The 27,200-nt window shown below is 42.7% G+C and overlaps 1 protein-coding gene across 1 annotated transcript in view; it reads right to left on the bottom strand.

The window, feature by feature from the left end:
* The window catches only part of PAPSS2 (3'-phosphoadenosine 5'-phosphosulfate synthase 2), a 44,824-nt gene that overhangs the window by 12,669 nt on the left and 4,955 nt on the right, over window positions 1-27,200 (bottom strand). The window contains exons 2-7 of the mRNA XM_081862018.1: window positions 7,121-7,235; window positions 6,011-6,246; window positions 5,075-5,213; window positions 4,454-4,572; window positions 4,219-4,332; window positions 1,607-1,718 (exon numbers count right to left, since the gene is read on the bottom strand). Coding sequence (XP_081718144.1) covers window positions 1,607-1,718; window positions 4,219-4,332; window positions 4,454-4,572; window positions 5,075-5,213; window positions 6,011-6,246; window positions 7,121-7,235 — 835 coding nt within the window. The remainder of the gene's footprint in view (window positions 1-1,606; window positions 1,719-4,218; window positions 4,333-4,453; window positions 4,573-5,074; window positions 5,214-6,010; window positions 6,247-7,120; window positions 7,236-27,200) is intronic.

Genomic DNA, 27,200 nt, shown 5'->3' with positions numbered 1-27,200 from the left:
CATAATCAGGAACTTTTAATATATTCATAGTGCAATTCAACCAGATGCATTTTTATTTAAGTCTTATCGAAAGCTCTTTGGAAATATATAGATTTTAGAGATAAAACTGCGGATTCCGCCAATGGCCTTATCATCAAATATTCAGCGTATGGGACTGGAGAGCTGCATGTGGGTCAGTGGTTGACAAGTTGCACATCGCTAATATTCAGTGAGGAATCACCTTAAACAAAAGAACTGAGTGCAAGCCTGATCTATGGAAATTAATAAGAGCTTTGCCAATCAGGGATCAAAGCCAATTAAGACATATCCTTTCCCAGCCAATAAAAATGCATGAGGAACCTGGTACTGGTAACTGGTTGGATCACGAATATACTCGTAACGGATTGCAGCCCTCTACATCAAAATTTCATTTCTATAACATACATTTTCTAACTTTTTAAATGAAAATCTCATAACTGTAATTATTTTCATACCATAGTGGGGGAAGAAAACAACTGAATACGTACCAAGCTCGGATATATCAACTCTACCCCTTCCTGGCAAAATATAAGCACAATTATCAACCATATTTTAACTGGCCCACCCTCCCACCCCCAGGCAAATAACTTCAATTTGATGTTCTAACCCTCAACATCCTCTTGCTTCATTCAGACCAATGCAGGAAGAGAGGAAAAGGTTCTCAAGGGTGCAGCTAACGCAGGTGCAGTTGTGCATCCTGTTCTGTATTATGATGCAAGGCTGGAACCCACTGACTGAATCTGTCCTTTTATGCAGGTGAGAATGTAGGTTTTTATTTGGGGCCGCTAGTTGCACATGATAAGGGCTCTGAGATTTTCCTATTTTATGTTAATAACAACAACTCCATATAGTAGGCAAGATTAAAAGATCACATGTGTTATCTCACGAAGGTTCTTTGCAAATAAATATTATGGCAAGCAGTGGAATAGGACTTAAGTGAAGAAGGCTCCATTCCACTTTCCTAAGATTTCCAGGTTGTGTATTCTTTCAAAAAAAACAAAATCCTATTTGCAGGGGGCAATGGTGGGACATAAGAAATGTGTGCGTACCCCATGGGAAGTAAAGCATCCCTTAAACTACTTTCAGCTCTAGGTTTCAGGGGAATTTAGTTACAACTAACTTTTGTTGCATTATGCCCAGTAAGTGATCCAAGATAACTGAGTGAGATTCATGCATGTGGGGGGTTTGAACCCAAGGCTTCCTAGACCAACACTCTATCCATTACACCACAAATAGCATTTTAAAGCCCAGCAACTTGGGAAATAAAGAGGAAAGCTTTTATGACTGCCTGAAATGCTCCCCCAAAACAAAAGCTTAGGCTTTGTGCATTTTCTGTGGCCCTTGAGAGTGAGGCTAGGTCTAGTTCAACTGGACGTGCCCAGAATCTGGCATGGATGCACCTGTGATCAGCAGGTTTTTTCACATCTCCCAATAGAGCAGTAATGTGAACTGTTTCATTCAAAAGCTATGCTCCAGTCACCTCAACAGGTAAGTGTTCTGAACTGATTTCTTCTGCTGAATTTCCCGCAATGTGCATATAGGCAGGCAAAAGCTCTAAAGACAAAGTGTAGGAGCCGGCAAATCATACCATCAAGCAAGGTGCCAAAATGGATAACTTGCAAGTATTCTTTCTCCCGCATAAACCCTTTCAATGGGCTGGCCCAACCTTCACTTAGGACTTGAACCCACTGTAGATCCAACTGAAAAAAAGAGAACACCATATGGCAGATTTACAACACAAGTAAAGACTGCCTGTTTTCACACTTTTAAGTATTGCAAATTACTTTCTAATTAAATACATTGGAGCATCCCCAATTCTTGTTTGGCCCCCCAAAAAAATATTTTCTTAGATAAAAGCGACTACATTTCCACTACCAAAATACAAGCCCAATTACTAAAATGTGTAAGTTACTTATGACCAAAACAAAAGGGATAAAACATCATAACCACATGTTTTTTACTAGCAGGTGTCAGTCATTATGATGGGCAGGTTATGTTGAGGGAAACCCATATACTGTGAACTGTATCTCCCCAAGAGATTTCTCATGGTTCATGACCAGATCACACAATGCCAGCAATATTGGGAAACCTTCGCTACAATGCAATATTATCCCCACATGTAATTCCTCTTCCTTCAATAGCAATACCAACCATTCTCTGATATAGGAATAAATAAAAGGTGCACTTGGATTCATCATTAAGGTTGTAAAGCCTCTTCACCTGGTAGACACTGTGTAGGAGGCAGGTTTTGGATCCGCCTCACAGCTCTGGAAATTTACTGCTTGCTTATAGCAGGTTTATATCAACATACCCCCAACTCAAATATATACGAAGGGCATGCAATTAATAATAATACACCCACAGCCCTCAAAAAAAAAAAAAGCTAGCATTTCTACAGAAGCAGCCGGATATTAATTTCTAATCATGCAGTTGTAGAAGCGTAAATGGCTGCACCTGCAAATATTAGCCAGTAGATGGCCACAGGTGTCGTGGGAATCATTTTGAGTCCAATTGCATTGGGATCAAAAGCATCAAAGATAAAAGAAGCCTGGAATAAACTCAGTGTTGACTAGCGGTTGTTAAATCTTCATTTTATGTTTGTTTGGTTTTTTTAAAAAAAGGAAACAGCAAGGGCATTGCATTTAAAGAGATCTATTCTTAGCTAGTACAAGGAATTTCAAACATCTTGCCCTCAGAGAATCCTTTCTAAACTGATTTGTCTGGAAGTCAGCCACAGGACACCTGTGTGTAGCTGAGTACCTTAAGGAATGTTTTAGACCCTGGAATTAACAGAGGGTGCAGACTGGGGCCACTGGGCCTTGGTGTAGTCCTGGCTGAAGTGAATGACTAACCTAGAACATTGGTCTTCAGATGGTGAAGTTCCCTCACATTTACATGGTTGCGGCCTGATCTGAAGTGGGCCACAACAACAGCACTACCACCATACAGATACACAGTAAAAATAATAACAACAATTAGGAAATGGGTCCCCAAACTCACAGGTAAGTTAAAGGTTGGTGGCCTAAGCATACATCAAACACTCTCCTTTATCAACTTAGTGCATTCTAGAGGGAGACTGGCAGTGGCAAACAAGCAGCCTTTTACTCCTCTTATTATTATGAAAGTCTGGATAAGCTTTAGAGGGTTCCTTAGAATACGGTTTGAATATTATGGACCTGGGAAAACCTAAGGTACACGCAGGATTTTGGATTCTGGCTCCCTGAGGCATAATGGCAACCCATGTTGTAAACTCTCTCATTAGCATGTCCATGACAGATAAGGGGGCCAGCAACTTCTGCCAGAGTTAGCTGAGAGGAAACGGGTCTTCCTGAGGAACCTTTCCATAGTGTAAATCAGGAAGGGAAATCCTTAATTCTCCAGATGTAACTCCCAACATGCCCAGCCTGCATAGCCAATGGAGGATTGGAAAGCATTCAAAAGGCAATCCAAGAGATTTTGATACCCGATGCAGAACGTTCAGATGGCACCGCACCCCTCCAAGAGTAATAAAAATATACTAAACTATAAAATTGGCAAGCTGATGCAGTTTGCTTGATCGGCTTGATGGCAGAGCTAGTTTTGGGTCTTTTTTTTCGTTATCTTCTGATAGAACATATATAGAAATAAGGATTGGAGAGCCTTCTTGGGAATATACTGCCACAGGCTTTAGTCCCATCTGCACTATACATTTAAAGTAGCATCATTTCACTTTAAATAGCCAAGGCTTCTCCTCAAAAGAATCCTGGAAACTGTAATTCATTAAAGGGTGCTGAGAGTTGTTCAAAGACCCCCATCCCCTTTACAGAGCTACAATTCCCAGAGAGGTTTTAACAATCAAGCCCTCTTCCCAGGGATCTCTGGAAATTGTAGCTCTGTGAGGGGGAATAGAGGTCTGCAGTCCTAACAACTTTCTGTGCCCTCTGGCAAACTACAGTTCCCAGGATGCTTTGGGAAGAAGCCATGAATGTTTAAAGTGGTATGATGCTGCTTTAGATGTGAATGAAGACGGTGGTGAAGAGGCACCAACAAGAATTAGTGGCTCCATGCACTGATAGACCTCCCTTATACACAGTGCACCAAACTATGCATAATCCTTGGAACACAGGAAGGAATGTAAGGGTGAAGAAATCCACTACCATTGGATGGTTTTGCTACAGCAGATTAACACAATTTCACTCCTCCAGGTTACTACTCTCTTACCTTGGTAATCTTCACAGAAGGCAGTGTATTGGCTTCAGCCCGAGCTTGTTCAACTTTATTTTCAGGGACAAACAGTTCAAGAACATCTTTGATCGCAGTTGGCGGAACAATGTTCTAGAGGATAAAAAGAAGATGTGTAGACCCTTAGTGACAATATTCATTTTTTTAAATGGGTCTGGGAAGGGGGGGGGGAAAGATTCATGCTTTTCTAGGTTTCATTACTTAAACAGTGTACCTGGTCTTGCAAGAGGTCCACAATCTGCTGGATGCATTCAGTGACAGAATATATGTTGGTTTTCAGCACAATCTCAGGCGCTTCTGGTTTCTCATAATCTGAGTCAATTCCAGTGAATCCTAGAGTGTAGAATATTCATTTACATAAACATAAGCATGGCAGTCAAGCGGTTAAAAAGGGCAAGGAAATGTGTTCTCTTTCAGGACACCCATGCTTAGGAATGGCTTTTGCATCTTTTGCACGAACTGCTGGAGACCTCTCATCAACTACTTAAGTGAAAACATGACAGAGAAATCGCTACATTCCAAGGCAGCAGAGTTTCCTATCTAGCTCATTGGGTTTCAAACAGGAGAATGTGTCACCAGAGTGCCCCTTCCTTCCTGCAACACAGCTGTGTTGGGTCCATAGCTGCAGTTAGCCATGGCACAGCCATGGGAGGCCCCTGGCATCTCTCAGCTGGGTATCTAGTAACACACAAATTCAGACTGGAGCAGAGTTCAGCCAAAGCAAGTCTGCTGCTCAAGGGAGACTTCTGGAAGAAGTGGTGTGGGGGGTGATGTGAACTGGGGATTTCATGTGGGGAATAGAATACATTATCAGTAGATGCAAAAACTGGCATACCTTTTATTTCTCCAGCTCGTGCTTTTTTATAAAGGCCTTTCACATCCCTACTCTCACAGATATTCAGGGGAGCATCCACAAAGATTTCAAAGAAAGGAAGTCCAGCTGCCTCATGAATGTTTCTTGCATTCTGGCGGTCCTGTATAAAAGGAAAGCAGAGTAAATAATAGCATACCAATGCTAACATTTGTTTCCTTTTACGTTACAGTACAAACACTCACACTCACACAGAGAGAGACATGACAGGACATTGATACAAAGCGCTCTCTCTCTCTCCCTCTTATATTATTTGTTCATTTGTTTCTAGGTATTTATCCTGCTTTTTCAGGGCATCTACCCACAAATAGCAGCAAAGCAGCACTATACATCAGCATTAAGATAACATTTAAAATAAAAGAAGAGATATACCCACATTTAAAATACCAACATCAATCCAAACATGGGATGTATCCAGACCTACAGGGCACACAAACACAGGACACAGCCTCTCTCTCTCTCTCTGCCAGAAACATGCTTATATTTTATAAACAGAATTCTTTTGCATAATGCTGAATAAAAATATTGGACCAACATCCATTCCAACACTCCTTGACAATGCTTTACATGGAAACAATATATTTAAAGGACTGTATTTTTAGCCCCCGAATGTTGAAAGAGGAAGAAACAAAGTGAGGTTTGGCCAAAGGGGTTGGCCTCTTTCCCTTGGCCTTCACCCCACCCCCAGCTGGCCGTCCATTGTCCTCCCAGGCCGGGGGCCGGACGATCGCCACCCTGACCCAGGTGGGAGGCACCAGACCAGGTAAGCCCGCTCAGTGTCGCAAACCCCGCCCACCTGTTGGGAAGGGAGGGCAGGAATTATGTATCTTCTTTCCACAAATACTAGTAAAAGTAGCTTTTACAGCATGGGAAATATGCTGTTTTTCTTGAAAGGTTTACCTTTGAGAATGGAGAAATGAAACTTGTTATACAAACAAGTCCGGCATCGGCAAACAGCCTGGCAACTTCAGCAATGCGGCGGATATTTTCTTCTCGGTCATCAGCAGAGAAGCCAAGGTTTTTGTTGAGTCCGTGACGAATGTTATCCCCATCAAGGGAGTAGCAAGGGATGCCATGAGACACAAGGTACTCTTCAAGTGCAAACCCAATGGTTGTCTTGCCAGCACCAGAAAGACCTGTATTAATAATAGGCAGTGCATACAATCTGTGATTTTTCATGTAAACCAAAGGACCTATCACATTCACAAATGTGTCATAAAATAAGTTCTCAAAGATCATGCAACTAAACTCATTTAATAAAACATTTTTATTCCTTTATAAACAAGTTATCTAACTTATCAAACAACAGGTATGTGTGTTTGTCTTTGGTCATGTATGAGTCTCTTTATCCATTGACTGAGCTGCTGGGAAATGTTCACAAATATTCTAACTGCTCTGGGAAAAGGTATCTACAGTGGAGTGTTGACTAACAGAACAGTTTGTGCAAGCTTCTTTCAGTCCATTTTGGCTACAGATAGACATAAAAAAAAGCTCTAGCTGGGGAAATGGGAGCCAGGGAGCTGCTGTGGCCACCCTGGACTGCTCTACATGAAGTATGGCTCTACATGAAGTCTCAATTTCTGAGCATCCAGTGACAGTAACAAATACGTTGCCTCACATATGCACCTATGCCACACGCACCAAACACACACAGATACAGGGCACACGTAGATCAGCTGACACACAGGGGTTGTCACCCCCTAACTATTTGTCAGATGAGCCACGCCACTGGCAAGGTTGGTGGGTGTCTGTGGCAGGAACAAATGAACTAAAAATAAAATGGTTGGGGAGCCAAGCACAAACCATGGGCCAGCAATTCACCACCGCTGCATTAAAGCATTTGGAACTCACACCTCTTGGCCATGCTGAACTGAACATTAAACAACACCTCTTTCTCCTTATATGTGACTTATTATAATGGACCCATCAGTTGCAATACAGTAACTTTGTTCACTGTGTGAATAGCTTTTCCCATGCGCCAACTTGCTGAGTTAATCATGAGTACAATACCTGTGAGCCACACTGTACAGCCTCGAAAGCCACCTCTTGAGCCCACGACTTGCCCTCTCTTACTCCTGCTAACGTGGTGAGCTTGGTAGACCACATTGGTGGACCTATGGAGATTCTAAGCACACAGAAACACACAGAGATAACATGAAATGAAACCATTTATGTCATGACTGACAGTAACGAAACAACCTGAGCGTATCATAAAGCAAAAATAATAAGAAGGAACACATGTTGCTGCGCAACCACAGGGCTATGAGGCTTTACAAAGGGGGAGGGGTTTGATCCTCAGGAATCTTCAGCCCTCTCAAGTGGGCTCTGGGAACAGAACCCCCAACCCCCATGCTTGCAGAACGTACTTCTGTTCATACGAGACAGGACACTATACACTGAACCATTCTGTGCTATATTCCATACTGTTTTGGAGCACCCCTCAATCCTCAGGAGCAGCTTTTGGGCTGGGGCGCAGGTGGCTGAGCAGGGCAGGGGGTTGGAATCAGTGAAAACCAGGTTCTCAGCCATGCACAAGCAGAAGTCCTTTCAGTTAGCTTAAAGGTCACCATTGGACAACTCTCCCTTATCTCAATAAGTCTTACAACAATCCTGGAAGTCAACACCCCCCTATATTTTGATTCTCATACTGCAGAATCAGGGACTAAGACTGCAGATACATTTAAAGCACATTTCCACCCCAAAGATTTCTGGGAACTGTAGTTTACAAAGCTACATTTCCTGGCACCTTAAACTAAATTTCCCAAGATTTGATGTGGCAGGGTGTGTGGTTTAAATGTATGGTGTGTACACAGCCTAAGAGTCACAGACAGAAGCTTCCTTATCACATTGAAGAGAGATTTGAAAGGAGGACTTTGTATATTGCACTCTTTGAATCTTCACTATAGCATCTCCCAAAACTCTATAAAATTCCAACTAAAATCCGTTTTTGTTTATCACCACGGAGTCCCAAGTAAGAAGCTTGTCTTTATAAACTCTAGAAACGTTCAAGGTTTGTTTAGCTCTGTACCCTACTGGAATTATTTAGCTTGCAGGAAATACCAGCATGGGCCCAAACTCCCTTTTGACCTGTTCTTTCTTCGCCTTTTAGCTGAATCATTCTTAAAGAGACAAAAGACCCTAGCAGCTGTGTTTTGTGCAGAATAAATCCACACTCTTATTCATCCCTCCCAACAAATCTCCTGTTGTTTTCTATATGCATAAGTTTCATATTATTACAGTCAGGCAACCTTATGAACCTTTTTAAAAAATGCTCTGTTGGGAGAGAAATGCTTATAAAATTTTGACAAACGCGGAAAGCTGTTTTTACCAGTACATATAACTGAAATCTATCTTTCTGATCTAAAAGAAATCACTGTTATTCATAGACCTTATCAATCTAATGCAAATATATTCTAGAGAAACATGTATATTTATAATGCCATTGAAGTCCCAAGTCTTCAAAGAGAGAGAGAGAGTGTTGGTTTTTCACAACACATCTGCATCCCAGATGAAGCAACCAATCTAGAAAGCATGAAGGAGCAGGCAAACTGCAGACTATCAACTACTCACCCACTTCCTAGGCTTCAAACTATAACACTGCTAATGTGCAAGGCAAGTGGGGTTGGGAACGCTGATACTTTTGAAAATCCTGTTTCAGCGACAAAAAAACCCTCCAAATTAACATGCAACATGCTCGTACCTGCTACGGCATCCTAGGTAAAGGTAAAGGACCCCTGGACGGTTAAGTCCAGTCAAAGGCGACTATGGGATTGTGGCGCTCATCTCGCTTTCAGGCCAAGGGAGCCAGCATTTGTCCACAGACAGCTTTCTAGGTCATGTAGCCAGCATGACTACACCGCTTCTGGCATAACGGAACACTGTGACAGAAACCAGAGTGCACAGAAACATCGTTTACCTTCCTGCCACAGCAGTACCTATTTATCTACTTGCACTGGTGTGCTTTTGAACTGCTGGGTCGGCAGGAGCTGGGACCGAGCAACGGGAGCTCACTCAGTTGCGGGGATTCGAACCGCCAACCTTCTGAAAGGCAAGCCCAAGAGGCTCACTGATTTAGACCACAGTGCAACCCACGACCCACTGGCATCCTACCGCGATACAGATTCCAAAGTAATAATAACATACAGTTTCTGTTCTTTGTCACTTTCAGCATTCACACTCCCAACCTAGCCAGAGTTGGTGCTGGGCACAAGTCCCAGCAGGGACAGAATTAGAGCCTGAGAGCATCTGCAGAAGAACCAAGGTGGAGCAAAGGTAGCTGAAACCAGCAAGACTGTTATTAAGAGGCAAAGGGAACACCTGCTTCCCGTCAAAACTTGCTTGTGTTACTTACATAGCACCAGCAACAAGGGCAGAGTGCAGGTTCAGACCTCTCTAGACCTCCCCCCTTACTGCGCATTCATGATGATTTGTGCTGCTGATGACATTGAGGGGGTTAAATGTGTCCTTGCTGTCGGTCCTGTTTGCAGCTGCAAGGGTTTGGGGCAGTCTTAGTGCTTTGTTTTCAATCAGCGCGTGTCCCATAACTCAGAATAGGCCCCATAACTTCCTGATGGAATCCTTTGGTTTTTCTCCATAGCTGGGGTATGTGGCACTAGTGGGGGTTTTTTGCCCAGGGTGAAGCTGTCCAAGGGGCACCATGAAGCTCCCAGCCTGTGCGTGTGTGTGCAAATGCACAAGGGAGGTGACAAAATGGGTCTTTGACCTGGGTGAAACAAAGCCTAGTTTTGCCCCTGATTGAAATACATTTGGAAAAACCACAGGTAATCAGCCTTTGGAAGGGGGCAAGGACAGCAGGCATGATCACTCCCTGCAGCACAGAGAGAGAGAGCATACATTTTGAAACATTTTTTAAAAGAACAGCAGAAAGGAAACTATTTACCTGCGTCCCCAAGGAATGCGACGAAAACAACGACTTTATCCTAGATGGAGCTGAATAGAATTAAGAGTCAGCAACTGGAGACTCCTGGGCCAAATCTGCCCCGCTATGAGGCAAACCTTGCTCCCTCAAGTGCCGATGTAGGCCAGAAAATAATGTGAAATAAGGTGGGAACTGAACTTGCCAGCAGGCCCACTTAGGAAGCCAATGGAGCTGAGGAGATGGGCTATAACCCCTCATTCAGTTCTTAAAGTGTTCTTCCAAGAAAGCTAGCTGACAGCCAGGGATCTAGGTTGAAGTTAAACTTTAAAGAATAAAGTTTAAATCAGAGCAGCTCGTTACAGTAGCAAGTCTCTAACAGTTGTACACCTTGTACCTTTTGAGGTTTTTCAGGGAAATGGTGGAAATACACATTCAGGGAATATTTTAGATAGCAGGGCATCCTCCCTCAGAATAGGCAGGCCCCTGAACAAGATGTTCCTTTAGGAACTCTACAGTTTGTGTACACGCTGTCCTCATTCACTCCTGCGTAGTGCATAATTGAGCAGGGTATTCCTGAGTCCAGCCTTAGTCCTCAGTGTCTCCAGTGCCAAAAAGGCTTCCTTGTAGCCTAAAAAGCAGCAGTCTGACATGGAGGTACAGAATCTCCTACATAAATACTCATTTATTCCATGGCCTCAGCTATAGTTACCTACCAGTGCCAGAGCAATTGCTCTTTCAGAATCTCATTTTTCATTCAGTGCTCTTTGAGCAAACTTGAGAGAAACCACTTTTGCCCACTGGTACAATCTTAGCACTTTGTTCCTGTTAATTTTGGCACTAGTACCCCAGTCTTTCGCCTCTACTGGGATATGTAACACAGAAGGTTTTTTTTCTCCCAAGGAGATCCACAAAGACAACCTAGTTACCTCAAACAAGCAGCTATTCAGCTTGGAGACAGACAGACCAAAATGCCAAGGTCTCTGAACTGACAAAAAATTTCCTCCTCAGCTGCTAGCCCAACAATACTCTAGCTGTTAAGAAATCAAGCTTTCATGTATCATTCAACATGAAATGCAGCACATAAAGTTCATTTTAATATACCTAGATCTTTCCGTCTGTGGAACTGCAAGTGCTGTTACACTGAGGCATAATCAGAACCAATTAAGAATATACAGTCGAACGCCTTGCAAGTCAAACGTTTTGGCTCCCGAACACCACAAACCTGGAAGTGAATGTTCCAGTTTGCCAATATTCTTTGGAACCTGAATGTCCGACGCAGGTTCCGCGGCTTCCAATTGGCAGCAGGAGCTTCCTACAGCCAATCAGAAGCTGCGTCTTGGTTTCTGAACGTTTTGGAAGTCGAACAGAGTTCCAGAACGGATTCCGTTCAACCTCCAAGGTGCGACTGTATTTATATAGGTGTTTATATGTCACTGTGTTTCTGTTCACTAAATAAGTAATTATCCATACTTCAGGGACCCATCAGGAATATGCCGCCCATTGAGGGGAAAGAAAGGAATCACAAAGCTGTGACAAAGTGAATATTTCATATTGGTTTTATTGATTTGGCTAAAACATTGCTAAAATATGACAAGGAGAAAGTGGCAGTTTCAAAATTTGTTACAAAGTGTGACAAACCTAATGGATAGTCTTCCCAAAACAGAGAAAAACAATATGTTTCAATCACATAGTCAAAAGAAATCCACACTGTTTTGTCCTCCTGCAGCGATGAATCAACAGTTTCATTAATAAATTCAAAACTCATTTTGCATAGTAACATATAATAAAATACAACCTTTCCCCCTTCTATTACTAATAAATTAAGGAAGCAATTTATAGTCATGGTAAATTATAGCAAAATGAAGGAAGCAATAATCTTTCAACTGTAAATCGTCACTTTACAAGTGGAGATTTTTCAAGAGATCCTTAATCATTTGAAGTGGAGCGCAAATTTGTTCTGAAGTCCCACAAGCTAAAAGGGTGCAGCAGGGCTAACTATTACGGAGCCCTCCTTATGTAGTGGGACTACAACTCCCATCAATCCTGCCAACGTGGCCAATGGCCAAGGATTATGGGAGTTGTAGGCAGCATGTTGGCACAGGTGCAGTGACATTGGGAGAGGCACTCTGGCAAAATGGCGGAATGGGGCCATCTTGGGAAAAGCATAATGGCAGCAAACCCCTGTGCCCTTTAAATCAATGGCCACAACCCCATGGATGGCACAACTTTATACCAGCCCCAAACCTGGTGCAAGAAATCTCTCCCCCCCCCCCAATAAAGTCAACATGAGGGTTTTTTAAAAAAAAACAAAAACAAAGCAGTACTCTGTCAACAGATCTCCTCACGTCACCATGGCAGAGCCTAGATTATAGTGTAACTCCACATGCACCCTATGAAAACACATTACAACCAGTATGCAAGCCCCACAATGGTGAGACCACTTCTCTGATATTATGGCATGTGGCATGGAGCTGTATCTCTCTGGCCCCATCTTCTGCACAATTAGACCCTTGCACAGCAGAACTCTGGTGATGGAAACCCGGAGAAAGGGACCTTCACACGAAAAAGGGATACCTTTGCACAAAACAGTCTGTCTTCAGAACACACCTGAGAACTTGAGCTCACTGCTACACAGCTCTGCCTACAGCTCTAAAGCACCTCAGCTCGAGACTCCAGGTACAAATATGCCATACCAAACTCTACGCCACTCCCAACAACTGGGGGTGCCAGGCAGGACTGTGTGTACTCTCTGCAGGTGTCCCGCCCAAGGGGAGCTGCATGGGTGCTGCATTGTACAGGCTGTCCTTCCTCCCCTTTGCATGTTGGGCTCATAAAGCAGTGCTTGGAAGGAGCATAAGGGGGCTTCAGACCACTGTCTGAAGGGATGCTTGGGGTTTGGCAACAGCAGATTTGTTACGGGCTGAGTCTGTAGGGCCGATGAAACTGGGGCACTGCAGGATTGTCTTGCATGTTTTGTATATGGTGGTGCAGGGATGTGGACTGGGGGTATATCCTTATCACATTGTGTTGGCTCTCTCCATGTGTGAGCAGCATTGGGTGTCATTGCTGGCACAGTTCTTGACTGGTCCATTGGCAGCGTTTCTAGGGATGCTGGGGAAAATGCCTGTCATTTTTATGCCATTTTTGTATTTTCTAGCTGTATGGTTTTTCCATCCCCTCCCTGAGTATTCATCACAGCAGCAGTATAGCTCCAGTCCTAGTGAAATGTTAATATGTGTGCCCTTGGGTAAATGGGAATGTGTGCAATGCCTGTTTTCCAACACAGGAAGGTCAACTGCACATAAATAAGATTTTAAAGCACACAAGAAAAACTTGCCAAACAGAATCTTTAAAGTCTGTAGAAGTTAACACACCATCCTGCTGCATTGTAAACACACAATACATATGTTGTATATCACACTATTTTCCTCTCAATGTTGAAATGAATTGATTATTTTGAATCATTTCTGTAAACTGGTGAAATTTGTGTAGAAGGCTTGAAAAGTAAGTTTTGCCAGACACCTGGGAATTATTACCCATGAGCTGGACAGTACATCCAGAGTGGCCCTGCTAGCCTGAGAGACCAGTGATAATAATAATAATAATAATAATAATTATTATTATTATTATTATTATTATTATTTATATCCCGCCCTCCCCAGCCGAAGCCAGGCTCAGGGCAGCTAACAACACTAAAATAGTGGAACATTATAAAAACATTATAAAAATTAATTAAAATCAAAATTGATGGCAACCATAAACTAAAGTTCTGTAAAGATTGCCAAAGGAGGGAGTCAGGCTGCGCCCTGACCAAAGGCCTGGTGGAACAGCTCTGTCTTGCAGGCCCTGCGGAAAGATGTCAAGTTCTGCAGGGCCCTTGTCTCTTGTGACAGAGCGTTCCACCAGGTTGGAGCCGCAGCCGAAAAAGCCCTGGCTCTAGTTGAGGCCAGCCTAACCTCTCTGTGGCCTGGGACCTTCAAGATATTTTTATTTGAAGACCGTAAGTTACTCTGTGGGGCATACCAGGAGAGGCGGTCCCGTAGGTACGAGGGTCCTAGGCCGTATAGGGCTTTGAAGGTTAAAACCAGCACCTTAAACCTGATCCTGTACTCCACTGGGAGCCAGTGCAGCTGGTATAGCACCGGATGAATGTGATCTCGCAGCGAAGACCCCGTAAGGAGTCTCGCCGCGGCATTCTGCACCCGCTGGAGTTTCTGGGTCAGTCTCAAGGGCAGCCCCACGTAGAGCGAGTTACAATAATCCAGTCTGGAGGTGACCGTCGCGCAGATCACAGTGGCTAGGTCAGGGCGAGAGAGGTAAGGAGCCAACTGCTTAGCTTGGCGGAGATGAAAAAATGCCGCCTTTGTTATAGCTGCAATCTGCGCCTCCATGGAGAGGGAGGTATCGAAGATTACACCCAAACTCTTAACGGACGGTGCTGGCACTAATTGCACCCCCGCAAGAGATGGGAGTTATCCCCTCAAACCCATATCATCCCGTCCCAGCCAGAGGACCTCTGTCTTCGAAGGATTTAACTTCAACTGGCTCCCACGTAACCATCCAGCCACAGCTTCCAAGCCTCTGATCAGTGTGTCTGGGGCCGAGTCAGGATGGCCATCCATCAACAGATAGAGTTGGGTGTCATCAGCATACTGATGGCAGCCCAGCCCAAAACTCCGGACAAGCTGGGCGAGGGGGCGCATAAAGATGTTAAAAAGCATCGGGGAGAGTATCGCACCCTGGGGCACTCCACACACCAAGGAGTGGCGCAATGACAATTCCTCCCCAAGCGCCACCCTCTGTCCCCGACCAGAGAGAAACGAGCGCAGCCATTGAAGGACTGTGCCCTGGATCCCCACGTCGGCAAGGCGGTGGTCCAGGAGTTTGTGATCGACCATGTCGAAGGCTGCTGACAGGTCTAGAAGAATCAGCAGCACTGACCCACCTCGATCCAGCTGCCTGCGGAGATCATCTGTTAGGACAACCAGAGCCGTCTCGGTCCCATGACCAGCACGGAAGCCGGACTGGAATGGATCCAGAGCTGATGTTTCATCCAGAAACCTACCAAGCTGTTCAGCAACCGCTCTCTCAATCACCTTACCCAGGAATGGAAGATTCGAAACCGGGCGGTAATTGGATAGATCTAAGGGATCTAATGATGTTTTCTTTAAGAGCGGGCGCACCACTGCCTCCTTCAGTTCCCCTGGGAATGTCCCGGTGCCAAGGGACAAATTGATGATATCCCCCAGGGGGGCCCGCACCTCGTCTGGACATGCTCTAATCAGCCAAGACGGGCACGGGTCGAGAGGACAAATGGTGGGCTTTCTAGCTCAGAGGAGTCTGTCCACATTGGCCGGGGAAATCCGGTCAAAGTGGTCCAATACTGGACCCGAGGACAGTCGAGGGGCCTCCAGTTCCTTTATTGTATCCAAATTGGCAGGGAGGTCATGGCGGAGCAACAGGACCTTCTCCGCAAAAAAGCTTGCAAATGCCTCACAGCTGTATGTCAAATTGTTATTTAAATTTGGCTGTCCTTCGAGGGACGTTAAAGACCGAATTATACTAAACATTTAAGGTAGTGGAAGATGATACAGCAGATAAACAAAACAGAACACCAAAAGTTACACATGAGGCTCGTGCGTTTTTATTTTTATTTTTTAAAGAGAATTGCAAAAATAAAAATCCAACTGCAATGTTGAAGTTGCTTTTGTTCACTGTGACTGCTTTTGAGAACTGCCACCAAAGTTACTCTAAACACTGCTTTTAATTAAACGGACTCGAGTTGAAATGGCAGCTAGCCAATCCTGTCTGTTCATTAGTCCAGCAAATTGAAGGTTCCACTTAACATTAGTTCCACAATCTAGTGAAAAACTAGATCAACTGATTTCCAATCCTATGCTGTGACAATAATATAGAGGGAAATCCAATGTTGCAGGAGCAAACCTGCTCATGCAATGGAATTTTCCCTTCTTCCACTTGCTCCTACAGCCCCCCCATCCCAAAATGTGCTCTTAAGGGTTGGGGGACCCAATAGAGCAGCCCATGGAGGTTGATGGAACCTACAGGGAGGATTTTTTGACAGACCGTCTCTTATTTTCAAGTTAATAAGCTACTCCAAGAAGCATTTAGGGTTCCTCAGTTTGACAGAATAATTACTTTCATGGTACTCTTTTAATGATAGTGACTAGGTAAAAAAAAAAGTTAAGCAAATATGAAACATAGGTGGAAAAGGTGGAATAAATCTCATAGTATACATTTCCCCCAAAGCAAAGTGAATGCAAGTTTCTGCAAAACAATCAAAAGGGCCAACGCACATGAATAAAAAATGGGAAATGCACTTGAATGTTCTGTTCCTTCCAAGATCAGCCAGTGTCTGAGTATTAGTCTTTTTATATTATATTAGACACACTTTTCTTCCATTGTCATTTCCTTTAAAACACATGCAAAGATCACGCAATAGCCAAGATCCTGTAGCAATGGAAGAGCAGGTTTAAAGAAAGTTCCTGTTTTAAGTCACTACTTTAAAGTTGTAGCAGGACATAGTTCGTGGGCTTTCTACACTTTGCATATATGTGAAAGTAGAAAATGTATAGGTACTATTTCAGAGCACACAACATAACTTAAGCAGCTGCCTTGCACCAAATTCAATTGTCACTCCATCTAGATAGGTATTATCTACACTGCTCCATCAGGCATCTTTCCCAGCCAGACCCAAAGATGTGGAGGACCAAACCCGCAACCTTTTGTATGCAAATCACATGCTCCATATGGCCATTCCCCTCTGTTCTTCACTACCTTAAATGAACCTGGGACTCAACTCAAGTCCCTTCTGTCCAAGGGGGAACCATAAAAGAACATTACCTTTGTTACTGCTGTACCGGTTCAAGATAAGCAAGATAATCTTCATCATCATAGATCATAACACAATCATCTGTTAACTGCAAGCTTATCTAAAACTGATAAACCCAAGATTAAAAAGAGAATGTCTCCCACTTTTAAGGAGTCGTATTGAAACATAGTTGTTCTCAAGTTAATGCAAGCTTCAAAACCATTCTGATGAACCAAAACATAGCTCCTGATAAGGTTGGGGAAATTTAATTCTTCTCCATTTTCCTGCTAAAAACATATGACCTCCAGCTCAAGAATTTTTATTTATTCATTTGTTAAATTTGTATACTGCCCTATAACCATAGATCTCAGGGAGGTTCACAATAAGGAATCCCCTTGCCAACAAAGGTCTGTATAGTTAAAGCTATGGTTTTCCCAGTAGTGATGTATGGAAGTGAGAGCTGGACCATAAAGAAGGCTGATCGCCAAAGAATTGATGCTTTTGAATTATGGTGCTGGAGGAGACCCTTGAGAGTCCCATGGACTGCAAGAAGGTCAAACCTATCCATTCTTTTTTTTTTAAAAAAGAATATTTTATTAAAGTTTTCCAAAAAAGAAACAGCACAATGCAAGACAAAACAGAAAAAGAGGAATGAAAAAAACCAAACAAAAAAATACAAAAAATTACAAAAATACAAAAATAGTTAAAAACCAAATAACATTTTCATTACTTATTTTCTTTTAACCTATTTTCCAGACCTCCTCATACCTTCCTTTCTTGTATTCCAATTCAAAATGTTAGTTCAGCAAATCCTCACCATTAATTATTACTTATTTCTATACCTTATTTTCATATCTTTTAAACATTACAGCTGGAAACCACTTAATTTCTATCCAACATCATTCTAACATTCATTAATTTGACAATATTTCTGTAAATAATCTTTAAATTTCTTCCATTCTTCTTCTGCCGACTCTTTTCCCTGGTCTCGGATTCTGCCGGTCATTTCTGCCAGTCCCATAAAGTCGATCATCTTCATCTGCCATTCTTCCAGAGTGGGTAAATCTTGTGTCTTCCAATATTTTGCAATCAGTATTCTTGCTGCTGTTGTAGCATACATAAAAAAAGTTCTATCTTTCTTTGACACCAATTGGCCAACCATGCCCAGGAGAAAGGCCTCTGGTTTCTTCAAGAAGGTATATTTAAGTACCTTTTTCATTTCATTATAAATCATTTCCCAGAAAGCCTTAATCCTTGGGCATGTCCACCAAAGGTGAAAGAATGTACCTTCAATCTCTTTACACTTCCAACATTTATTATCGGGCAAATGATAAATTTTTGCAAGCTTGACTGGGGTCATGTACCACCTGTAAATCATTTTCATAATATTCTCTCTTAAGGCGTTACATGCCGTAAATTTCATACCGGTGGTCCATAACTGTTCCCAGTCAGCAAACATAATATTATGTCCAACATCCTGTGCCCATTTAATCATAGCAGACTTCACCGTCTCATCCTGAGTGTTCCATTTCAGCAGCAAATTATACATCTTTGACAGAATCTTAGTTTTGGGTTCTAACAATTCTGTTTCTAATTTCAATTTTTCCACCTGGAATCCAATTTTCTTGTCCAATTTGTAGGCCTCCATTATCTGATAATAATGAAGCCAATCTCACACTTTGTTTTTTAGTTTCTCAAAACTCTGCAATTTCAATTTATCTCCCTCTTGCTCCAAAATTTCCCAATATTTTGGCCATTTGGACTCCATATTGAGTCTTTTAAAAGCTTTCGCTTCCATTGGTGACAACCACCTTGGGGTTTTATTTTCCAATAAGTCTTTGTATCTTATCCAAACATTAAACATTCTTAAGGAAATCAGCCCTGAGTGTTCATTGAAAGGACAGATCGTGAAGCTGAGGCTCTAATACTTTGGCCACCTCATGAGAAGAGAGAAGACTCCCTGGAAAAGACCCTGATGTTGGGAAAGATGGAGGGCACAAGGAGAAGGGGACAACAGAGGATGAGATGGTTGGACAGTGTTCTCGAAGCTACCCGCATGAGTTTGACTAAATTGCGGGAGGCAGTGGAAGACAGGAGTGCCTGGCGTGCTCTGGTCCATGGGGTCACGAAGAGTCGGACACGACTGAATGACTAAACGACAACAAAGTCCACAAAGCTAACCGGCACTCCTGTTGCTGTGCTTGAGGTTAGCCCCACCAGACAGATCAGTTAACAGGGCTGATCATCTAAAGAAGGAGAGAAAGGAAGTGCCTGAAGTCAGACTGGTGCTGTGAGGGTCCAGGTGGCTAAAGCAAAGAAAAAAGGATTGGAGGAAATAACACTTTTTATCTGAAAAGTTAATATTAATATCAGTCTCCCAAATGCCTCTATAGCAGCTGACTCTCTGTGTCTGTGCATAATCAAACTTGACAACCCAGTGCTGCTCAACAAAGCAGATAGCATTAAAGTCAACTTAAGGCAAGTATTTTACACATTAAAGTGCTGAATAAATAAATTTAAAAAATCTGCTTTCCATATTGAGATACCTACTGGACCTGAAAGATATACTGAAACTAAATTATAAAGCAAAATGGAGTGTCATATATTTTAGACAATGTTTATTTTGCTTTACAAGGCTACAAAATCTCTACTAACTAGAAATAAACCAGCTGTATTTCACTAATACTGTGTAACGTAATGGCATTATATATCACAGCTTGGAAGTAAACACACTTGAGGGGGAAATGTCAAGGGGAAAAAATCCATCATGTACAATTGCAGTAAAATCAGTTTATTGCAGTGTTGGATGTTAACATTTCACTATTATTATTATTTTAGTATCTGCAATTTCTTGAAATGTGCAGAGCAAATTTATGATGTAGTTACTGGCCAACCTTATGACATTTTCTGCAACCTTATCTAAATATTCATACCATTCACGACACATTATAAATCTCCCTTTTTTTAACATTATGGTTTCAGCTGAAGATGTTCAGCTAATGCAATGTACTTAATTTCTGCAATAATACAAGAACATTGTGTTTGTTTAAAGTAATTGCTCTTCTCCATAAAATGTTCTTTGATAAGCCATTGAAGAATTGCAGTCTCTTTGACCTCAGTCTAGAAATATTTCAGGTGTTGAACTCTGGCGTTCAAATTCTGATTGAGAGAGGAACCCAAGTTAGTATTTAACATACTTAACATATTTGCTGAAGGAACATTTTACCACTGTTAAGGAACAAGGAAGAAACTTGCCCCAAGGCAAATCAGATTACTGGTAAGTAATGAGAAGCAAGGGGTGGGATGCAGGTCATATTCACACCAAACATCCAATGCACATAGCTTCCCCCAAAGAATGCTGGGAACTGTAGTTTGCTCAGGATACTTGGAATTGTAGCTCTGCGAGGGATAAAGTGCATTTCCCCTTATTCTTTGGGAGAAGCCATGTGCATAAACAAACAAAAGAAATTATATTTGCCATAGTCCTGCCGTACTCATGTAGGGATTCAAAGTTATGCTAACACCAGGTCCAAATATTTGCATCAATGTATTGGTACAAACAAGGCATTAGGATGTTCTGGCAATGCAATTATTTGCACACTCCAGTCTAAGCTCTTACTGCACGTGCTCTATTCTTAACTATTAAAAAGCCACTTCCCTTTGAATGATAACCTTTAAACTTCACATTACAGTCTTAAAGCAGCCAGTAAGGTGGAATGTAAAGAAATGGCTTCCTTGCTTGCTTGTTGCTCTTTGTAGCTATAACTTTTCAGAAGGGTTGCAGACATACAGTTATTATACAGTATTATAATGTCCAAAACTGGTTAGAAGATCTCAGGAAGCTCCAAACTTAGGGCCAAGAAATAATGCACAAGAGAGGTGATGGTGGGGAGAATGGCAGAAAACTTCTGTTATAACAAACAGATGTTGCTTGGCTCTACAGTTGCTCATTGAATCCAACAAAATGCCTTTCTTTTGCCAAAAATAAACTAGAAAAGAAAACATTCACTTGTGTTGCATAATCTTTCTGCAGCCCTAGATCACCAGTCTTCTGAGTTCTTAATGGTTTGGGAAATGAAACTCTTCTCCCCTGAATATATACATGAGAATGTATCTCAAGCACTGTTTACATTCACGACCAAAGTTTTAAATGAAATAGGCTAGCTTGCTGATCCTGCCTCCCATGGAGCCATGCAACTGATAGCAGCTGGACTACTGAACTGTTATTTGTGGATCAGTTGTAACAGCTTGTTTCTCTTCCTGTCTAGTATCTTTTTATTGGTGCAGATGTACTCTGCGTATCTTACTTGATTTGTGTTTTCTGAGCGGCCTTGGTTTCGTGCACTTTGTATCTAGTGAGTTGCGTTTGCAACTCCATTGTTAATGGACAGCTATAATTCTGTCTGTCTCTTTCTGTGTGTAGTATGTTGATCCATTTATTTTCTGACACCTGCCATGACTCTTGGGCAGTTGGCAAGCAAAGGCATGAATTCTAACTTGACCACTCTCAGCATTGCTGCTGCTGCAAGCCTTTAAGTTTGCAAAGATGAGAGAACTATCCCTCAAAACCACCTCATCAGCAGTGACGAAAGCAGATCCCATCTTCTTCTGTAACATTACATTGGCATTCTATACTTAGTGATATATGTGGGTGAAATGTTTTCATTCAGCACCTGAGCCCTCCACCAACCTATTAACCTATGGTGTCTGAGAAGAAACTAGGTGTTTGTGACAGAGAATAACATAATAAAGGAGAGCAGTAGGGAAGAAATAGTTATTTTTCTACTTGAGGGAGTTTCTGTTCTGAAAATAAGAATCCCTAGTGTAACTCATATCTTCTGGGGGGGAAATAATTTCCTTTTTTGGTCTCCACTGGATAAGTCTGTTTTGTATAATCTGGAACCAAATTAAAGTTTTCACATGGCAATGAAGTCATAAACCTTAATTTCCACAGCATCACAATGTTTACACCTCTAACACATAAATGGGGATCACAGGAGAACTGTACAAAAAACCTTATGACCCAGTTTCTCACAGCTACACATAAAATATACCAGCTGCATTGGATGCCCATACATTTTTTGTTCGAAGTTACAGTGCTGGTATGGACTTTTAAAGGGACCAGGTTCTCTGAAGGGCTGCCTGCACTCCTATGAATCTGCCTGGGCCTTGAGAGAAGCCTCAGAGGCCCTGCATGTGTACCTGAAATCAAGATCTACTAGACTGAAATAAAAGCTGTAGAATTCTGTCCAATTTCAGAGATGGATGGGACTAGGATACTATCTTCTGCTTGTGGACAAACTGCTTGGACAAACTGCTTGGAATTTTAAGACCTACAACTTCCTTGCTTGACCCTTGCACTTCATTTTGAGATTTGGGGGACTGGGTTGTTAATGCCACTTTGAGAGAGGGAATGGTTTTTCCTTACCTCAAGGAGGTGACAGTGAAACCGCTCCTTAAACAGCCAAATTTAGAACCTTTGGTAATGAACAACTACCATCTAGTCTCTAATTTGCCTTTTTTTTGCCAAGAGAATAGAGTGGGTGGTGACTTCAAAACACCAGTCATTTCTACTCATAGGCCTGCTGTACAAAAGCCAAATACTTTTGATGATCATTCAAACATGTAATTAGCTACTCCTCCGATAACTTGGGGAGACCAAGAATTCTGTCCAGTTGACTAGGCTTGGAAACTTTTGAAAACTTTTGAAAACTGACTATAATTCTCTCTTAAGGTCCCTCACATTTCAGAAATAACGAACGTGTCTTTGTGTAGCAATACTTCCAAGACCTAGTTAGCAAGGCAGTAACAGTAACTATCTTTACAGAATAGTTTTTAAGCACATTATTTGAAGTACAACAATTCTGCTGTTTGGAATGTTGGGCATGTCTCATTCTTTAATTCCAAGGAAACAGTTCCGTCTGGCCTTATTTGAGCTGTTTTAGTGTATATAAAGTGTCATGTGCAAAATAAGGTACAAAATAGTAATGAAGATTAATCACTGCAGATTTCTGGATTCCAAACAGGCTTTTACCAGTAGGCAGAAAGAATGTGGAATTATTACAATGAAAGACACACAGTCATACGTGGACCTGATCTACAACGGCCTTGCCATGATTACACCTTGCAGTTTTCTAACACATCTTGACACAGGACACATACAACTGAGCACACAGCATAAGCTAACCAGATTTTACATCCTTTGGACTATGACAAGTCCCATGAGGATCTCTCTCTAATGATTTATTTCCAGCCAAAGAACTCCCCTAATGAGTAGTGACTAGGAAACAGCACAATTAATGTGGAAGAACAACAAAAGCAATGCAACATGGTTTTGCTGCCAAAAAGGACATAAATATTACTGTAAACCGTCATCTTATGCACACTCTGTTGATTTCATTGTTGTCTGAGAAGTCGGTTTATGTGATTATGTGTCAATTATCAGTAAAAAAAATAATGCATTGCTGTCCGAAGCAGCCTTTCAAATACTGTTGAAAACCCACCCAGTTCCCACAAGTCATTTCTTCCCCTGCCTAGCTGCTCACCATTTCTGCATTCTGTAGTATTTCCCCAACTCAAAAAGAGCAGCAAAGCACAAGTTCACATTTCTCTCTCGGAGTAATCCCAGATGAGCAGCAAACCATACCTTATGGTTCTCAAGGTTTTGATTTAAAACAGGGATAGCACAACTCTTAAAATAATTGAGTTATCTAGAGCATGTCATTTGAGGACAGCAGTCCTGGGTCTCAATCTACAACATGTTTGCTTTAAAATAAGATCCATTGGAATCAATCAGTCTACTATGGAGCAAGCTGAATAGGTAGAAGCAGATTAAACGTAAGTTAAATTTCAGGTTTTGGGGTCCCCCCCCCCGTTTTTAAAAAGGAATAGCAAAGCAGAATGCAATTTTTACTTCTAGGTTGATTCCTTCATTGACCTCTGTATTGAAAATTTTAAACAAGTTTTAAACCCAAGGTTTATTAGCTCACAGTCCTGAAGTGTACACTGACAGATTTATGCGCTTGATTCAGTCTGCCTTGCCAGTACATGTCAGCCATGAGTGGCCTTCAGACTCTGCTCCCGATGTGAGAAAATAATTCACTCGCCAAGTGTATTGTCCTTTAACTTCCAGGCTGCCAACAAGGTTATCAAGTTAACATTTATTATGGCAGCAAGTCCATAAGGTTGACAGCTTATCCACTCATGTCCTGCAAGATTATTTCACTTATATGTATTACAGAGCTGTTATATAACATTCATCTAAGGAATTTCTAGAGGGCAGAGTAAAAGTCTCATCCATCCTGGTGACGCCTACATAGAACATTAATCCATAATGAAATTGTTACGATTTTGAAAAATAAGATTGTGAACTAGTTAACAGTGTTTAGGTGACCAATTTCCTGGATTTTAACAAATTAATTTAAATGATTTGCATATTACCAATCATATTAATATGTATTGTCTGCATGCAAGGAGAAGAGCCACAGCTCAGTGGTAGAGCATCTGCAGAATGTCGCATGTTCAGCTTCCAGCATCTCTACGTAGGGCTGGGAATTGCCCCCTACCTGAAACCCTGGAGAGCCGCTGCCAGTCTGCAGACAATAGATGGTCCAATTACAGGGACGCTTGCTCTGTCCCAGCTTCTGCCAACCGAGCAGTTCGAAAGCATGCCAGTGCAAGTAGATAAATAGGTACCACTGCGGATTAGTACATAAACAATGATGACAGCTAACTAATCTACATTCTCTGAACTACAGAGTGGTTATTCCAATGCATATTAGTAATGCTGTTAACAGAACAACAGTATCCCCCCCCCCAGGTAAATGCACCCAGAATGTAAGGAAGCAATTGTCTGACTACACTTGCTATGCAGAAAGCTGTCCGTGGACAAACGCCGACTCCCTTGGCCTGAAGCGAGTTGAGCGTCATACCCCATAGTCACCTTTAACTCGCCTTAATCATCTAGGGGGCCATTATCATTTACCTTTACACTTGCTATGTATAGTGTTTGTACAAATAGAGCTGTTAATCCAGGAGAAGTGTTAAAAACACTTATCCGATTTTTACTCAGGATTTGCCTGTGAACTTGCGCATTACCCATGTTTACATTCTGCACCTGTGTATTTAGGAAGCATGACCAAGTAAAGATGGATACCCAGTTATATTGCTCAGTATCTTAAGGTTTAGTCAGGTCAGGTGGCATGGGGGGTCATTTTGAAAGAGGCTGAGAGTGAGAGGAAACCTGGGAAATAACAAGTCTAAACCCAGCTCACTGTGAGGTAATGGTAACTCACAGCCAGTCTGAGTATAGGTTATTTCCTGCCTATACTCCCAGAAGTGAGGTGCAGGCAACTAACAGGTGCCCTATGTCCTAGGTTGCAATCCTATGGCGATGGGGAGAAGCCAGGCTCCAAACCAGGTCGGGGAACAGCGGGATGGCGCCGCTTCGCCTCCCCACTGTCCCCCGAGCTTGTGGGGCTGGCGTTGGGGAGAAGCTTGCCAGCCTCCAAGCCAGGTCAGGGAACAGCGGGATGGCACACTGCGCCTCCCCGCTGTCCCCCGAGCTTGTGGGGCTGGCAATGGGGAGAAGCAAGTTTCTCCCCACCGCCAGGCTCCAAACCAGGTCGGGGAATAGCGGGATGGCGGCGCTCCGCCTCCCCGCTGTCCCCCGAGCTTGTGGGGCTGCCCAATATCTGCCCGAAGCCTGGGGTGTGCTCCGGAGCGTGCCCTGTGCTTCGGGCTGCACAGTGGCGTAGCGTGGGTTATCAGCACCCGGGGCAAGGCAAGTAATTTGCGCCCCCTAACCCATGGATTTGCGCCCCTTAACCCGTGGATTTGCACCCCCTAACCCGTGGATTTCCCTAACCCCCAGATGTTGCGCCCGGTGCGGCCGGCCCCCTCTGCACCCCCCACGCTACGCCACTGGGGCTGCAGGCTGCCGCCCGCAAGCCTAGCAAGCCCGGCGGGAACTCCTGCCGGGCTCCCAAGGCTTGCGCATAGCTTCCTGAAGCCTGGAGAGCGAGAGGGGTCTGTGTGCACCGACCCCTCTCGCTCTCCAGGCTTCAGCGAAAGCCTGCATCCGCCCCATAGGACGCACACACATTTCCCCTTCATTTTTGGAGGGGGAAAAGTGCGTCCTATAGGGCGAAAAATACAGTAACTTCCCAATACAGTGGTACCTCGGGTTACAGACGCTTCAGGTTACAGACTCTGCTAACTCAGAAATAGTACCTCAGGTTAAGAACTTTGCTTCAGGATGAGTACAGAAATCACGCAGCGGTGGCAGCAGGAGGCCCCATTAGCTAAAGTGGTACCTCAGGTTAAGAACAGTTTCAGGTTATGAAAGGACCTCCAGAATGAATTAAGTTCTTAACCTGAGGTACCACTGTAAATATGACTGGGATCAGGGTACATAAAGTAGGCTGCCCAACCCAAAGCTAGGCACTTTTTAGTCTCATTGATTTCCCAAGCTTAAACAAATGGGACTTGGTGGTACTGAAAGGACTTTGGCTGCAATGACTTTGGCCCTTAGTTTCAACTTTTAATATCCTGGCAAATTGTCAAGCAGTTCAATGTAGATTATATGTAAATACACTGGGTATTTTCTTTTCAGACAAAAACAAACTGCAATACTGTTTAAAAGCGTGCATTCCACTCACCCAGCTCTAAACATTTTTAAAAGCAAGGGGTCACTAATTCTGCTTTGTCTGTTGTCATCAGTTTATTTACGGGGTCCCCCCCCTTGTTAGATACAATACACCAACATATCCAGAAAACATGACAGCTGCACAAACCCTGAGGTGTTCCCTATGACAATGTTAAGCATTTAAACTGTTGTGAGATGCAATGTGCCTAATTGGCTGTGATTAATGCTGGTGAGTGAAACTCTTTATCTACACATCCATTCCTGACATTTGGAGTTGTTTCTTAACAAGCACAGTTCAGATCTAAGCCAAGGACATGAGGTTCTAAAAAAAATAACAAATAGTTATGTAAGTGTAACATCCAACTAGGGAGAAATGGGCTTCTTTCTTCTTTATTTTGTTTTCATATACTGAAAGATGACAATCAGCTAGAGACAAAAGTAATCATGGTTTATAAGACCCACCCAACCTATGTTGGCAACAGTGCTACAAGCTTTCACGCTTCGTAGTTCTCTTCTCTTGTAAACAGCTATGTGAAGTCTGAAAGTGTGCACACCCTGATTTGGGGACTGCAAAAATCCCAGGCACATCAAAATATTATGTTGTTTCCTGGGCATATATGACATCTTTATTCAGGCCTTCTATAAGTCTGGGTCCTACAAACATGATTCAAAAAGACAAAGAAAAGAAGCAAACTTTGAGCAGGTATAAAAAGAGAGTATTTATTCATTCAATTTC

This window comes from Podarcis erhardii (genome assembly GCF_964252035.2).
Source record: "Podarcis erhardii genome assembly, chromosome: 5".
Classification (NCBI taxonomy): domain Eukaryota; kingdom Metazoa; phylum Chordata; class Lepidosauria; order Squamata; family Lacertidae; genus Podarcis; species Podarcis erhardii.
This window is presented reverse-complemented; position numbering and strand designations above follow the sequence as displayed.